General features: G+C 46.5%; 1 protein-coding gene across 4 annotated transcripts in view; it reads left to right on the top strand.

Moving 5' to 3' along the window:
• The window catches only part of SLC38A9 (solute carrier family 38 member 9), a 44,326-nt gene that overhangs the window by 12,635 nt on the left and 15,167 nt on the right, over window positions 1–16,524 (top strand). For 3 of the 4 annotated variants that reach the window (XM_081131877.1, XM_081131878.1, XM_081131880.1), the window contains 8 exons: window positions 3,730–3,862; window positions 6,332–6,453; window positions 6,579–6,642; window positions 6,906–6,999; window positions 8,509–8,679; window positions 11,358–11,417; window positions 13,964–14,155; window positions 15,930–16,037. In XM_081131877.1, the coding sequence (XP_080988003.1) occupies window positions 3,730–3,862; window positions 6,332–6,453; window positions 6,579–6,642; window positions 6,906–6,999; window positions 8,509–8,679; window positions 11,358–11,417; window positions 13,964–14,155; window positions 15,930–16,037 (944 nt within the window). The remainder of the gene's footprint in view (window positions 1–3,729; window positions 3,863–6,331; window positions 6,454–6,578; window positions 6,643–6,905; window positions 7,000–8,508; window positions 8,680–11,357; window positions 11,418–13,963; window positions 14,156–15,929; window positions 16,038–16,524) is intronic. The other variant, XM_081131879.1, reaches the window with a different exon arrangement.

Below are 16,524 nucleotides of genomic sequence, written 5' to 3'. Positions count from 1 at the left end.
CTGCCTCCTGCGCACCCTCTGCTGGGGACTGAGCCCACAACCCAGGCATGTGCCCTGACCGGGAATGGAACTGGCGAGTTCTTGGTGCTCAGGACGACCTCCCCCTTCAGCTTCCACTCCATTTCCCTCGTTCATTTTTACAGAGCACTGCTCTCAGGGATCAGTGCACTCACCATATCTGACTTGCTCTCCAGAACCCAGTTCAGACGGGCTTTGCCCTTCCCACTCCACTCACAGGCTCACAGCCCAGCCACCAGGGCCTCCCTGATGGGTCCTCCCTGATGGGTCCTCCCTGATGGGTCCTCCCTGATGGGTCCCCTCTCGTTCACACAACCACCCTCCTCTCCCTGAACAGCCTCTAATGGGTGCAGGGCGCCACCCTGAAGTGATTTCTTGAAAGCTGCTGCTTCCCCTTTCGTCGGCTATGGGACTTTGCTCTCTGTCACTTCTCCTCCAAGTGCTTGTTTTTAACATTTCAAACCTACAGAAAAGTAGATAGATTTGAGAACCAATTTAAGTTAATGAACCGTAATAGAAAGAGTGGGTGAAGTTGGGGTGCGGAGCAGAGCTTTGAGCAAGGACATTGTGTGGGCATCAGGGGAGGCGGGAACCAGGGCAGCCGCCCAAGGGCACTGGTGATGTTCCTGCAGCAGGGAGATTCTGGAACTGGCCGGTTGGCCTCCTTTCTGCCCTCAGCACTGGGCGCAGCCTGGCAGAGACGTGTGGGGTTCCCCAGGCAGGTGGAGCCCAGCACAGTGGGTCTGTTATTCTGAATGTTTATTTGCCTCATATTTTTTGATTATTGATTCCCTTCTCTCTCTCTCCCTCTCTCTCTCTCTCTCTCTCTCTCTCTCTCTCTCTCTCTCTCTCTCCTTTTTTAACAAACTGCCCCAGTCTAGCAGGTGCTTGAGTGCTTCTGCCCCCAGGAATGCGAAAGAGCGATTTTAGCCCAGGGCCTTCAGGTTGGGTATGAGAGTCATGGGTTGTTGTTAAGCTTCAGACGAGCAGAACTGGCCAGCAGAAGGGTGGAGACAGATGTAAAAGCCAAAAATTTTTAAGGAATTTAAGCAGTGGAACCTAGAAAAGGTGTTGGGTAGAAATAAGGTTTCTTTGTTTATAAGTTTGTTAAATGAAAATATGGGATTTTGAGTCACATTTTAAATATTTTTTTAAATCTTGCTGAATGTTAAAAGCATTTTTTCTGTAGCATGACCATAAATATTTATTATGTGAGACAAATATATCTTCTACATGAAATTTCGTAATTTATTTTCAGTGTGGGGCAGCTGAGCTGCATTTCAAGTGGGAGGCAACATTGAGAAGGAGCAATTATGTGACACATCAAAAGAAAAAGCCCACATTCCAAAAGCCCTTTATTCTGAATAGCGTTCTTCATATAATACTATTAATTTTAAAAGTGTTTTCAGATCCAGCGAAAGTTCAGTTTAGAAATACAAGTTATATATTTGCTCTCTCCGATGAAGCGTTAAGCATCTGTTTCTAATAATTCAGCTAAAATATGCTGAGTTGTATATTTTTAAAGAAAATCTGTTTTGAAAAGATTCCCAAATATTTGTTTGAACAGGCACACGGCATCTCGATGAAAACTGTTGGAAAAGAAAAACTTTCAGAGTCGTTCTGAGCTCTGATCCCCGGGCCAGCTGAGCCTGCACAGTTCACACTTCTGTGCGAGCCGGCGGCCACGAAGGTAGTGCCTCCCAGGCGCCTATCAGCCGGCCTGCAGGCCAGCGCGTGGCCCACGTTAACACCACTGCATTTCGGAGTAACAGGCTCCACGCAGAACACCCGTCTCTCTCTCCAGTGCCGTGCTTGTCAGTCCTGTTAGTGAGCCAGTTAGTTTCAGTCCCTGCCCTAGTCGGCATTAAAGCTGTAATTCCTTCTTGAGCTCTGGTCAGTGCTGCTCCGTGGCTAGAGCCTGGCCCCAACACCTAAGGGTCGCAGGTTCAATTCCTGGTCAAGGGTGAGTACCTGGGTTGCAGGTTCAATCCCCAGCGGGGCGCATGTGGGAGGCAACCAGTCGATGTGTCTCTCTCACATCGATGTCCCTCTCTCTCTTTCTCTCCCCCCACTTCCACTCTCTCTAAAAAAATTCAATGGAAAAAATATCCCAGGTGAGAATTAACAACAATAAAAAAGGGCTGTACTTCCTCCCTGAACTTTGGAGGGAATCATCGTTGCAAAACAAGAAGGGCGCCCTATGGAGTGTGACCCCCCAGGTCTGACTACACTGTCTCCTGGACATAAATGTTTCTACCTTGCTTTTCAGTACCGAGTGTCCACTGTGGAGACGTAAGTCATCAGAGCAGCACAACTCTCGGGGCTGGCAGCTGTCTCCAGGCAGGGACAGTTTATCCTGCCTCCGACCCGTCCATTCTGACCCCATCCACTTGAGAGTGACGGACGCCACGGACTTCATTTAGCAGGTCTCTGCCCAGGTGGTGTGCCAGGTCGGCCTCGGCATCCACACGGTTGCCCCAGTGAGGGCTCCACTTAGGCACGTGTCCAGTTAAACTAGAGAGTACCCACCGTATTTAAGTGCTGTGGTGGAGACTAAATAATAAGAGAGATTCACAGATTCTGTAGGCCAACTAGAGACAAGACTCCATTTGACATCTATAATTCAAATTCCCCTAATATCACAGGGTTGAAAAATGGCAGAAACCAAAGTTTCTAATCTTGTGGGAAGCACTTGGTTTTTCAAGTGCTTCCCACAAGATTAGATTAACGGTGTCTCCAGAAATGATTAACATACTTTAATAAACATTAAGCATCTCTCAGAACCACAAGTGTGGAGACTTAATATGGAACAAAGGGTAAAACCCCTGGCCTTCCCCCGCCTTGTTTGGGTCTGTGTATAACCTGGAAAAGCAAATTCCTTAGAGTTGGGTCCAGAATCGTGTGTGACCGCGGGGACCTGGGATCGGCGAGGAGGGCCGTCCTTCCTGCCTCCCTGCCTGGTCTTTCTGGTTGGGCTGCGGGTGCTGCGTAGAGCACAGACGGAGGGAGCTTCAGGACGGCGCCAAAGGGGTTAACAACCGAGATGACGACTGAAACGCGGAGTCTGCAGTTTTGGGGACACAGTTACGAGAAGGCAGCACATGCGGAGATAGAATAGAGCATATCACTGAATTCCAAGCAAAGTCGGAGGTGGCAAAAACGAGGGCTCTCTGTGCCGCCGTGTTCCGCTTGGGGTCCTCTGGATGAGCTCCCCGGAGGCGGCTGCGGTCACCAGTCCCCAGTGCGTGACCCAGGAGATAGGAATGCTGTTTGTCACGGGGAGCCACCGCAGCCCATGAAGGAGGGGCCCGGCTGTTCAGCACGGGAACATTTTAGTCTGATTTCTCTGATTTAGCGCCAGAGGCTTTCTGTGAGAATATTCAGAGCTGTGTCTTAAGAGTTGTTGTTGAAAACTGACAGCTGCTGTATTTCTTTTTAACAACCAACTGAGGCTCTTCTGTCCTATCTCCTCTGTGGCTAAATGTCTTAAGTTTAAAGCAGGGTGTTCAAAGTAATGGTCTATGAGCAGGAGCTCAGTTCTGTGGCTAGGATAATGCCTCCCTGTGTCGTTTCCTTTCCCCACGTGAGCGCCAGTGCCTCACCCTGGTGCGTCCCCTTTCTGATGGGGCACAAGATGCCATTTTCCTCGGCGGCTGGCTCCTGGCCGCTCTGGCTGAACGTTCTTTGTCAAGTGTCCTTTCCCTCCCCTAGGCCTTTCTACATAGAGCCCACGAACATCGTCAGTGTGAATGATGTCACTCAGAGGGCCAGCGACTGCGCCTCCGCCATGAACAAGAGGATCCATTACTACAGCCGGCTCAGCGCTTGTGCGGACAGGGCGCTGGTAAGGCTGGCGGGTCGCTGGTTGTCTGAGGTTGGGCTGCATGAACAGTGAACAGCACCCGGCACGCCGGGGCAGCTCCTGGTGGTTGAGCTTGCTGCTGGTCACGTTCCAAGGATGGCATCATGGAAAGTCAAAGACAGTCGTGCACCCGCACATGCCTTCCGTCCAGGCGAGTCCGTTCTCACGCAGCCTGGCATTTAAACAATCGCCCGTGTTGACAGCAGCCTAGGGGTCTGTTGGGTTAAGTTCCGCTCATCCCCAGCCCAGAGCTTGGAGGAGGGGAAGCTGCTTCTGAAGCAGTGTAGGCCGTAGAGGAGTAAGAACAGGCTCTGGTTAGTCTGTTTAATTTCTTTTAATTAACCCTCACCCGAGGGTATTTTTTCCATTGATTTTTTTTTAAGAGAGAGTGGAGGGAGGGAGGGAGAGAGAAACAGCGACGTGAGAGAGACACACTGATTGGTGGCCTCCCACACGCGCCCCGACCAGGCACGGAGCCTGCAACTGAGGCCTGTGCCCTTGACCGGGAATCAAGCCCGAGACTCTTTGGTCTGTGGGCTGAAGCTCCAACCACTGAGCCAAACCGGCCAGGGCAGTCTGTTTAATTTTTAAGTGGGAAGCTGCAAGGGAAAAATGTTTGTGTGAATTTTCTACAGGAGTGGGAAACTGAAGTATGTACGGACGTGTATGCAATACTTTCCTATTTAGAAATGTCCTTTCATAGGTCAGAAACCAGGGTCAGAGAGCAGATGCCAAACAGTCCAGGCCCCACGGGCCGCATGCTGCCACGTGTTCTCTTTGCTCTGCTTTATAATTACAAACAAAAGTGATTCTTAGCAAGGGGGCTGTGAAGAAGAGTTAGGGTGAAGATCAGATTTGGCCCAGGGTCCATAGATTGTTGACTGTTCATCTTCTGAAATCTGCATTATTATTTTAGGATAAAAAAATTCTATAAGTAATTTGGTTATGAGATTTTCAGAAACTTCAAAGCTTAAAGAAAAATGGAAACATTCTGGGAGAAAAGGTAATGATTCAATCGTAGGTAATAATAAAAAGGGAGGGGGCTGCCTGGCGTGGCTCAGCGGTTGAGCATCAACCCAGGATCCGGGAGATTGCGGTTCAATTCCTGGTCAGGGCACATGCAGGGTTGTGGGCTCCATCCCCGGTTGGGGGCGTGCAGGGGGCAGCCGATCAATGACTCTCTCATCACTGATGTTTCTCTCTCCCCTCGCCCTTCCTCTCTGAAATCAATGAAAACATTTTTTTTTTAAAGGGGGGGAGCCAGCATTGTTTAGATTTGCTGCGGGGCAGGGACAGGGCTGGTCACTCAAAGGCAGATCTCACTTTAAGCTTTGGGGAGTGCTGGGATCTCCTTTCGTGTAGCCGAGGTAGGGACTTCGAGTATTCTGGAAGGGATGATCCCCAGCTTCACTCTTTCCTCCGCGAGGCCTTTGCCCTAGTGGTTGTGATAAAGTCTTAGTTTCATGCCAGGGTTATGTAAGCCCCGTGGGGAGCTAGAAGTGTCCCAGCATCTCCAGATCTAGTCAGACCACCTGTGGTCTCTGCTTAGGATGCAAATGTCAGCGGGACCGGCTGGGCCAGTCTCGGCCTGAGGTGTGTAGGTTCCTGGAAACTGAGTCAGCCTTGGCGCCAGGTTGGAGCCCTTGTTAACGGACTGCGAGACGGCTGTGGTGTACCAGAGCGAATCAGCCGTGATCTACAATCAGCAGCATGACACGGCCGTGTTCAGTGGCTGTGTTTATCCATCTGCATCGCTGCCTGAGAATCCCCGCGTTTTCAGTGACTGTCCTCGGGGAGATGGGCGGGATTCCACCAGGGAACTGTTTCCCCCGAGACAGGAGGCAGGATTGGGAGGCCTGCGGGGAGGCGGGGCGGGAGTGCGTTTAGAGGGACGCCTGCCCAGTCCTCCCTGCGCCTCCGCCTCTGCTGGCCGCTCCCTTGGCCTGCGCCCGCCCTCGTCAGGGTCCTCGCTTTCCCTTTTCCTTAAGCCACTTCGGCTCACTTTTTCTTCAGCTGCCAAACATGCGAATAGTTTGTATTTAGTGTTCTCTTTCCTCTAGTGACTCCTCGATTCCTAGCAGGTCCAGTTTCCTACCTCCTCTGCCAGACCAGCCCTCACGGAGGAGCTCAGTGACCCCTTGATTCCTGAAATTCCCCTCAGCTGAGGCCAAGGCTGCTGCACATAGTCTCCTAATCTCAGTCTCCTCCCCCCCTCTCGTAAGCCGAGGGGGAATGTCTTGGTAGCCGCATGTTCTAGGAACTCAGGCTCCTTTCAGGTGAACTCTTTATTGTGAATAGTACTTAAATTCTTGCTCCTGGGGGTGTTCACTACACTTAAAAGAGAATTTTGTGATTGCTGATCGGGGATAAATCCTGTTACTTGTTCATGATACGTGGAAACGTGCCCTGTTTTGCGCACTTGCTGGCCCTGAGGTCTGTCTGTCTCGCCAGGTTGCCCCCGACCACGTGGTCCCAGCGCCGGAAGAGCGCTACGTGTACAGCCCGCTGGGCTCCGCCTACAGGCTCCAGAGCTGCTGCGAAGGGCACGGGAAGAACAGCAGCGTGGTGACCATGTGAGTGAGGCTGCGGCCGAGTGTGACGTACGCACGTAAATGAAAATTACGGTGGCTTCTGTCTTGATTAAACTGTGTGAGGAGTGAAGCTTCACATTTTTACTGCTGTTGCTCTGTGTTTTCAGTTTTATGATTTGGAATACCATGATGGGAACATCTATACTAAGTATTCCTTGGGGCATAAAGCAGGTAATACATTTTCCAGCGTAATTTTAGCCTGATTTTTTTTTCTTTTTATGTTTTAAGTTTTACAATAGAGGTTTTAATAAATCTACATCAATTTTTTAAAGAAAATAGATGATTATATTTAATTTTACATGAAATAGAATGATTTTTATCGTAATTGTTTGTCGGGTCTTTATCATAATTATTTAGGGTAGCGTAATATGGCAGCGTAGGTATTCCTTCTAACGTGATGGTGTGTGTTCTTCTGTATTTTTATTTTCACGCAGGCCGGATTCACTACTGGAATATGTGTCATCATGCTGATGGGCCTTTTAACACTTTACTGCTGCTACAGAGTAGTGAAGTCCCGAGCCATGATATGTAAGAATTAGCCCCAGTGAGAACAGATTGGTATTAATAAGTGTTTCCTGTTGAAGGAGATTACTAGTGTGTACGTTCCACGAGCATGTTAACTCTCTGTTTTGTGCCTGATTTACTCTCTGATTTCTCTATTTCCTAGCATCAGGCTGAACAGATGGGGCTGCCCTTGAAATTCAGAGAGACGGGTAGTTCTTTGCAGAATACGCTCACTTTGGAGTTAATTTCCTTCTAAGAAATAATTTTAAAAGTCATATTTTTAAAATAAGGTCTTTGTATTTGTAAGAGCTAAATTGAGAAGTCTATGGTTCTTTTTTAATATGTTTTTTAAAATTGATTTCAGAAGGGAGAGGGAGAGAGATAGAAGCATCAATGATGAAACAGAGTCATTGATCGGCTGCCTCCTGCACACACCCCCTCCTGGGGATCTATCCCGAAACCCGGGCATGTGCCCTGACCAGGAATCGAACCATGACCCCCTGAGTGTCATGAGTTGACGCTCAGCCACTGAGCCAGTTAACGGTGCCTTGTTCTGACCTATCCCAACCGAAAGACCTAAATGTTGGACTCTCCTAAAAGTAGAAATTATAACTGGAAAAGTATGAAAACATGAGCCATATGTCCTTTGTAGTGAATTCTAAAAATTGTACCAACACATTTCCTCCCCCGATCTCTGTGCACCCTGGACCAGGGAAATGCCTTCTTGGATTGTTTTAAAGCAATTCAGGACCAAAATAGACACGTCATCTCATCGAATCTTAGCAGCTATGAATCAACAGGCCAGGCTTTGTCCAGGTTTTTTCTGTCTCTACTAAGCAGCGGTAAATTTTCTCTTACTTGCATTATTTGTTCATATCCGTTGCCCTTTTCTCCACAAGTCCCTTGGTGCTCTCAGGGATCCTCCAGTTCTTCACACGAGGTAGCCGTTAGCTTGTTATCATTATTTCTCGTTGTTTTCCCCACTCAGTGTTCGAATGGCTTTGTAGTACACGAGGTTGTTCCTATCTGCCTGTCTTTTCCGTTGTATTTCAGGTGGTAGGAAAGGGTAAACTTCATGCTGTTTTTACGTCTTCTAACTTTTCTGTAACTTAGTTTTTAAGTTCTTAACTCAGTTGTCTGAAACTCAAGTTGGCGTGTGTGGTATAAAGTATGACTCAAGAAGACTGTTTTCCGTGTTATTATTTACGTGAGCCAGGTATTATTGGCTGGTGTATTGTTTCTTTATGGATGACGTTGTCCAGCTTCGGTTTGTCACTCGTTTTTGTTAATTACAAAATGTTACTCTACTGTCACTTGTTTCCAGGTTATCTTTCTCGTTGACCTACGTTTCTTCTCGTGTGTTTGTTCTGTAATGTTTCCATCTCTGTTATTTGATAATTTGGTCTAATATCTAGTGGTGTAATGCTCATAATCTTTTACTAAATATTTTAAGTTAGTTTGGGAAAACAAATTATGAACATGGAATATATAATTAACATCCAACCTTAGGCTTTCCCTTTTGTTTTTATCCAGCGTCAGTGGACACCACTACCTGGGAGTATCCAGATGTCTGCAGATACTATTTTGGCTCTTTCGGGCAGTGGTCAAGCCTTCTCTTCTCCTTGGTGTCCCTCATTGGAGCAATGATCGTTTACTGGGTGCTCATGTCTAATTTTCTTTTTAATACTGGAAAGTTTATTTTTAGTAAGTATCCAGATCATATGCTTTTACACAGCTGCTTTCAGGTACAATAACTGCTGTAATGTTTTGGTTTCAGCCTTAAATTCTGGACTTGGAATAAATACAGTAAAAAGTACTATTTGTAATTCTGAAAAAATACTTGATTTGGTTTGTTTTCTATGGTTATGATCTCAGTTATAATGTGTATGTTCATTTCCAAATTAATTTATTTTTAATTTTTATTTTTTTATTGATTTGAGAGAGACAGGAAGGGAGAGGGAGAGAGAGAGAAACATGGGTTGGTTGGTTGCCTCCTGTAAGCACACCAACCAGGGATTGAACCTGCAACCTAGGCATGTGCCCTGACCCGAATTCAAATCCAAGACCTTTTAGTGCACAAGATGACGCTCCAACCAACTGAGCCACACCAGCCAGGGCTCCAAAAACTAGTATTTGAATAAATAATATTCCTTCAAATTCTCTAATGAATATAAACTATTTCTAAGTTTCAGCAGATATTTCATGCTTTGTTTCAATCTTTACCATAAATTTCAGTGTAACAGTTCATGAAGTTCATTGGTGTCTGTTACTAAAGAATTTTTTTTAAAAATATATCTTTATTGATTTCATAGAGAGGAAAGGAGAGGGAGAGAGAGAGAAACATGATGAGAGAGTCATTGATCGGCTGCCTTCTGCAGGCCCCTGACTGGGGATCAAGCCCACAACCCGGGCATGTGCCCTGACCAGGAATCGAACCCCGATCGCCTGGATCCTGGGTTGAGTCTCAGCCACTGAGCCACGCCCGTCTGGGCACTAAAGAATTTTATATGTAGTCTCAGGGAAACAAATTTCAGCTACTAATTTTCAAAGTATTAAGATCTAAATTAGGAAACAGTAGAGTAATGGAACTTATGTGGTAAGTACATTATTTACAGAATTTGTTGTGAGATATTTGTTGTACCCTATAGTAATTTTAAAATGTTCCTGTCTACTGTTTTCTTAAGCATTTTTATTAATGTGTGCTGGATTTTAGAAAATATTTAATCTGCATGTCTCAAAATGATCATAAGCTCTTCACCTTCAAATTGTTAATATGATGAATTAAATGAATACATTTTGTGATATTTAAATCACTTATATTCTGGGAAAATTTAAATTTTGTTTATTAGTCATGATGTATATATTTTTTAATTTCTTACTGGATTCAGTTTACTTTTGGGAGGAGTAGGGCTAATTTTATTTAGAACTTTTGCATCTTTTCCTAAGAGATGCTGGCCTGTGGTTTTTCTTCCTTGCACTGTGCTGGTTGAGCCTGTTGCATTAGGACTTCTGTTTAGCTTAAAACAGCACAAACTTATTCCCTCACAGTCCTGGAGACCAGAAGTCCAGAGTTAGTGTCTCCAGGGCTCCACTCCCCAGAAGCCGTTAGGCAGATCCTTCCTGCCCCTCCTGGCTATGGTGACCAGTCGCAGGCCATGCACTCCGTGGCGTGCGTGGCTTTCTGTGGCGTGTAGCCGTATCACTCCAGCTCCTGCCTCTGTCTCCACATGACCGTGTTCCCAGAGCATAGCAAGTGCTTCCCCAAATCACGTGCTACACTCTATAAAAACTTGAAATGATTTTCCAGACACATGTGTCTATGTCCAGATTTTCTCTTATCCCTAAGGACCCAGTCACTGAACTTCAGGCCTACCCTCATCCAGCGTGACCTCATGTGGCTTGATTACATCTGCAGACTCTATTCCTAATGAGGCCCCAGTCGCAGGTGCCCGGTGGATGGGTTTGGGGAGACACTAGGCAACCCAGTATACTTGGTATGAATAGTTCACTGTTCGTCAGCCTTATGTAAGTCTCCGTATCAGGAATAATTTGTAATCTCGAATCACTAATGACCCTTGGAGATCTTGAAGAAACCCAGAGCACTCATCTTTCATTCTAGCTTGATGAGTAGACGATGGAGGTGAATTTTTTATATGTTTAACTTACTTTATGACCTTAAAATCTAATCTAACATTTTTTACCACCTCTTTTAAGTTTTAATCAAACACTTTTATTAATGCTTAGTGAGGCTGTAAAAGGTGAACATCAAACAGAACAAAACAAACTCTCTCAGACCCACAGGGAAACACACCCTCTGCCAGTTGTTACTCCCTGTGGAGTGATGGACGCCCAGGTGTCTGCCCTTCACCTGCTGCCTCCTGGAGCATCGCTGAGGCTGCTGGGAGGGCTGGTTACTACGTAGCCCTTGGTCTGTAAAAGCACAAGCTGCTCTCTGTAAAAACTTCAGATGATTTTCCAGTTAAATTCTGCCCTTGTCCCTGTTGGGTTTCCCCTTTGGCAGACTTTTGACCTTTACATAAGATGTAATTATACTTCTATAAATCGGTGAGAGTACAGGGAAAATTGCAAACCTTATCTTTATTCCAGGGCTTTTAGCTACATTCAGCCTGTGGGTAGATTTTTTAAAGCCCTCGGTCACGTAAGGATTTTCCACAGTGGGACTGTGACGCCAGCAACCTCACTCCTGTGAGCAGAGCAGGCTAAAGACGGAGCAGCCGTGTGAGCAGAGCTGGTCTGGGGGCAGCAGGTTCACTAATGTCACCACCCAAAGATCTTACAGATTGTCACGGATCACAGACCAGCAGGGGATCAATTTAGCGTCTCTCGTTCAGTATTGAACCGTATTTTTCCTTAATTTTCAGATTTTATTCATCATATTAATGATACAGATACTACGCTGAGTACCAACGACAGCAACCCTGGTAAGTTCTTTGGAATTTAAAGTTCAGCTTGTTTTTTGATTGCCCACCTTGTTTCCAGAAGGATTTGACATAGAGCCTGTGACTTTGTCTCAGGTAAACGATTAGAGCGAAACCATCACCACTGTGTCAACGGGGCCACTTTTAAATTGTTGGCAATCAATGTGTTTAAAAAGAAACAAACAAACAGCTCCACACAAGGCTGTCAGTGTGCTCTAAACAGTACTCGGTCATATGATACAATTCACAACTGTAGCTCACGCCTGTTGTGCCCGTATCTGTCTGAGAATAGTCAGTACGTGTTTCCAAGGCCCCGTGTCACTGCTACCTGTTTGGGTCTAGACGCACAGCTCTCAGTTTGTTAACTTAGTTTTAGACATTTATTGTTTTAGTTACTAATGTTTTAAGATACATGAATCTGCATCCTTTAGAATAATCAATTTCCTAATGATGAACAGAAGTTAATAAATGTGAAAAAATAAATTGAAGATTTGGCCCTCAAAATCTTAATTTCTTAGAAAACCTTCTTTAATTAATTATTAAAAGCAAACCTTTGTGGGCTATGGGTTTGTCCAGTTTGTAGTCACAGGGAAAGTGGATATAAAAGCTGATAAACCTTGTTAACAGTTGCTGTAGCCCTTGTTCGTCACCTAAAGCTCTACACGTTCAGGTTTCAGAGACACTAAGTTGATATCACTGTGACGGCGGTACATTGGTCACTGAAAGAACAATTCGTTCAGTACGTGTTTCCTGAGTCTGTTATGTGTCAGGAACTGCTCTAGGCTCATGAAAAACAAATGGAAGTTTCTCCCCTCATAAGCGTATATTCCAGTGTCTTACTTTGCTCCTTAATTAAACTTCAACTTTCGTTTTGTTAACACTAGAAAATGAGTGAAGTACTAGCTTTTATTTTTGTGGAGGGACACACACAATCACAATCACACGCACAACCATGCACACAACCACACACAGACATAATCCAAACAGACACACAAAGTCACACACACACCTTTGAATAATTATACTAAAACATTTGAGTATAATTTTAAAATATATCTCTTGCATTCTATCCCTTATGTCAGAATTTTCAAAGGACCAAATAACATCCTTGTCTTAAAAGAGAAATTCATTTTACTGTAGCTGCTCCGATATCAATGGATGGAAGTAGTTTATTAATATCTAATAGGATTCCTTCAGCAGGAAGCCCGTTCATGGTTGAGCTCATGATATCACAGTTACAGCGATGGTTGGAGAGCCGGCAAGGGCAGCTTGCTTTGCATAGTAATAGCTTATGTTGACACTAGCACTTTCAATTCTTCCATTTATTTTGAACAACACGTTAAGTAGTGAGAGTGTGAAACAGTCCGTCTCAGTCAATGGAAAAGATTCCAGCTGGTATTTATTGGGTACTTGCTCTGTGCGAGCATCGCTCTAAATTTCTCCCGCAGCCCTAGAAGGTAGATGCTGTTCTCTTCACTTTCCTGGTGTGAAACCAAGGCAAAGGGAAGCTAGCAGCTTGCCCAGGGTTACGTAACTGTTAATATAGTGACAGCGTCCAGGTTCATTTCTCAGTCAGCTTACTCTCAGGGCCTGTGCCCTTTAGCACTGTAATTACTAGCACAAGAAAAATTCAGGTAAATTTACTTCTGTCCAGAGCATAGAAGAAAAATGTACATGTTAAAATACTAGAAAAGGCGGAGACGGAAAATGAGGTGCTGGCTCTGGGGCAGGCCCAACAATGGAGACAACAATTAAAAACAGGACTCGCCATGAGCCTGTCACCTCCGCTTTGCCTGGTGCCGAGTGTGATGGTGCTCAGGGTGTGTTTCCCACCGGCACTGAGAGTTCTCTGCAAAGAGCTGGTTATCAGCAAAAGCTCTGCTGTGAAACCAGAAGCAGTGAGAAGGGCTTGTATTCTCTCTGCTAACAGAAGAAATGGCCACGCGTAGTCAGTGTTAGGAAAATAGACCTCACTTCCCGGCTCTCGGGATAACATTGGGGCTCCTGGGCGCCATAAAATGTGACGGACTTCCAGGAGGATTGCCCTGGGTTGCTGGATTTCAGGATTCTTACACTGTAACCAATAGTTAGGTTTGACCAGACAGCTGTTTCAACGATGTCCGCTTTTTATTCCAAAACCATAGATTTTGTTTATTGGTAGAAGAAGCCTGTTCTTTGGCCTTGGTATGGGCTGTTCTCTCAGCGCACGGCCACCCTGAATGACCTCTTATGTTACTGTTTACATGGATCGACTGCCATCAGCCCAATATTTTCCCTCTGGCCATGGAACCAAAGGGTTTTGGATGAGAGACCATTCTAGTTTCTGGTAGAAATTAAGGATGTACCTCCACTTTTTTCTAACATTGTTCCCCCTTTAATTACTTCGAGGTGAGAGATTTCTAATATATATAAATGTAAGCCTCTGTTTTTTCCAGAAAGGAGAAACTGAGTGTTCATGGTAAAGGCTGAGGCTGGGGGAGCAGACGTGTGCCCCGGCCATCGTTTCTGTCCCGTGCACGCCTCCTTGACCAGACGCTTTCCCGTTGCAGTGACCTGTCCAGGTGCAGGGAGTGGCCGCCTGGACAACGGCTCTGCGATCTTCTACGGCAACGACACGGAGCTGCAGCAGTTTGAGAAGTGGTGGAGCAAGTCCAGGACGGTGCCCTTGTACCTCGTTGGCCTCCTCCTGCCGCTGCTCAATTTCAAGTCACCATCTTTCTTCTCCAAGTTTAACATCCTAGGTGAGCCGAGTGGAAAGGCACCCGGGCGGGCAGAGGGCTGCCTCCCGGCCCGTTTCTCTCTGCTTAATGTGTCCACTCCCGCGTGACCTTGCTTTGGGGCGTTCTTTATGGAGTTTGTCACAGAGAAAAGTGGGCATGACCATTTCAAACCCAGGCCCGTTGGAAGACAAGTCCTGGCTCTCCCCCTGGCCGTGGCCGAGCAGCCCCTGCTGCACCTGAGTCGTGGTGGAAGCAGTCGAGATGTCAGGGCAGAGACCCAAGGTGGGCGTTAAGGGATCCTGAGCCCCCAAGATGTTAGAACTTACTGAGGGAGGTTAGGGGGTGTTCATCCCTACAGTTTCTACTTAAAAGTATAGCGCAGAATCGTCACCTGACTCATTTTGGTCGTTTTTATCTGTCACCTGGCTTTCAACCGGTATGCCATTCTCGGGCTCACAGTCCTGAGGTGTGTACTGCTTCAGCTCTTCCTCGGTGCTTTTTCTTTCTTGGGACACATTTGCCTCCTCAGAGGAGCAGACTTCCTTCTGCGAGCCCTGTCTCACAAATTTCCCAAATTATCACCGAAGCAATAGTGTGACGGTGTCTTCTCGTACAGCCGTAAGATGGCAGAGGAGTCCCCGGTGACAGCTCAGATCTGGTTCACTAAAGACAAGGGTGTCATTCATAAGGAACTGAAACCCCAACTAGAGTGTAGGATTCACCTCCCCGTAGGTCTGATGTGCTGGCACATCACGCCGAGGAGGTGGCCTTTGGGATTCCAGCAAACAGAGGAATGCGGGAAGGTTGTCTGTCTACACCTCTGGGCTTCGCAGACGGACACACTGCCTGCCCCAGACAGAAAATGAACAGCTGGGGCCGTAAGAGCTCTGGCCTCTTATTTTTGTTCTTCCTGGACCAGCTGATCTCTGGCCCACAGCCCAGCACAAGGCGCCCGTTGGTGGGCTCCTGACTCCTTGCCAACTTCCCGATGGGCCAGGTCTTTGAAAGGTAGCGTGTGAGCTTAGAGAGAATTTGCTCAGTTGGGCAAAACAATCACCAGACTTCCAACCGAGCCGATTATTTTCTTCCCCCTTAAGGATAGTCTGCCTCTGCCCTTGTCTTGGTTCTTTCCCTTTAAATCTTTAGCTTTTTTAGCATCTAATTCCCCTAGAAACCTTCCTGGACTAACCCCCATAATGACTGGGTTTAATTCCTTCACGGGAATCAGCCTCTGGCTCCCCGACTGAAACCTCCTGAAGGCCCCACCCCGTGTCTAACGCCGCGAGTGGAACCTGGTGACTCCACCGGCAAGCGGCGCTGCTCCGTCCAAACCTCCCAGACCCGGGGTCAGATTGCTGCGGGTGGTTTGCTTGTCGCCTTCCCCAAGCAGGTGCATGACCCGCATTCGCTGCTTCACGGGCTTTCCCAGCCCGTTGACCGTTCTAATCCTTCTTCTAATACAGAGTCAGTTTTCTGTTGTCTGTTTTCCCAGTGTAACCGGCAGCTTTGTAACGGGCTCCGTGTGTCCTGTTTGGAGTACGCTGGGCAGTTTGCCTCCAGCGATAGATGAGCTGCCTTCACCTGGCTCTTCTTAGGCCTCCTGCATAGTTTTTGCTTTTTTTCTGATAACTCACAAAGCTTGTTTCCGTGCCTTAGATCCCAGCTGGGTTTAGTGGGTGTAACCAATTAAGGTAAAACGATTCCGTCTTCGCTGAGAACATAGAAGCAAGGCTGGATTTTACATGGTCTGTAAACGTTAGAAGATGACACACGGTTTCCGAATGTTTCCTCACAGGCACAGTGTCCGTTGCCTACTTGATTTTCCTTGTCACCTTGAAGGCAGTTCGCTTGGGAATTCATCTGGAATTTCATTGGTTTACGCCAACAGAGTTTTTTGTACCAGGTGAGCTGTTTTAAAATAAAGAATTAACAAATTACAATAATGTGGTCTTTAAGTTAATTACTTTTGACTGTTGCTGTTCTGAAACAAGTAATGGTCTTGTTTACAATGAGCATTTCTATTGATGCTGTTAGGCTGAAAACAATCCAGTGGAGCCCTGGCTGGGCGCTCAGCTGGTTAGAGGGTCGGCCTGCACCACGCGGCTGCGGGTTGGATCCTCAGTCAGGGCACAGGCCTGTGTTGCGGGTTCAGTCCCCATTGGTGCTCATACAAGAAGGCAGCCAATTGATGTTTCTCTCTCACATCAGTTTCTCTCCCTCCCTCCCTCTAAAATCAATAAGCATGTCCTCTGGTGAGGATTTTAAAAAGAGAAGAGTCCGGTTGAAATTACTCTGCTTCTCACACAGTTGGGGGGTAACCTTGGCCCTTTGTCACCCCTCTTGGGAGTGAAGTTCATTCAAGTTCCAATGCAACCGGAAGATCAGGGTTG

This window comes from Miniopterus schreibersii (assembly GCF_964146895.1).
Source record: "Miniopterus schreibersii genome assembly, chromosome: 3".
Taxonomy (NCBI): domain Eukaryota; kingdom Metazoa; phylum Chordata; class Mammalia; order Chiroptera; family Miniopteridae; genus Miniopterus; species Miniopterus schreibersii.
This window is presented reverse-complemented; position numbering and strand designations above follow the sequence as displayed.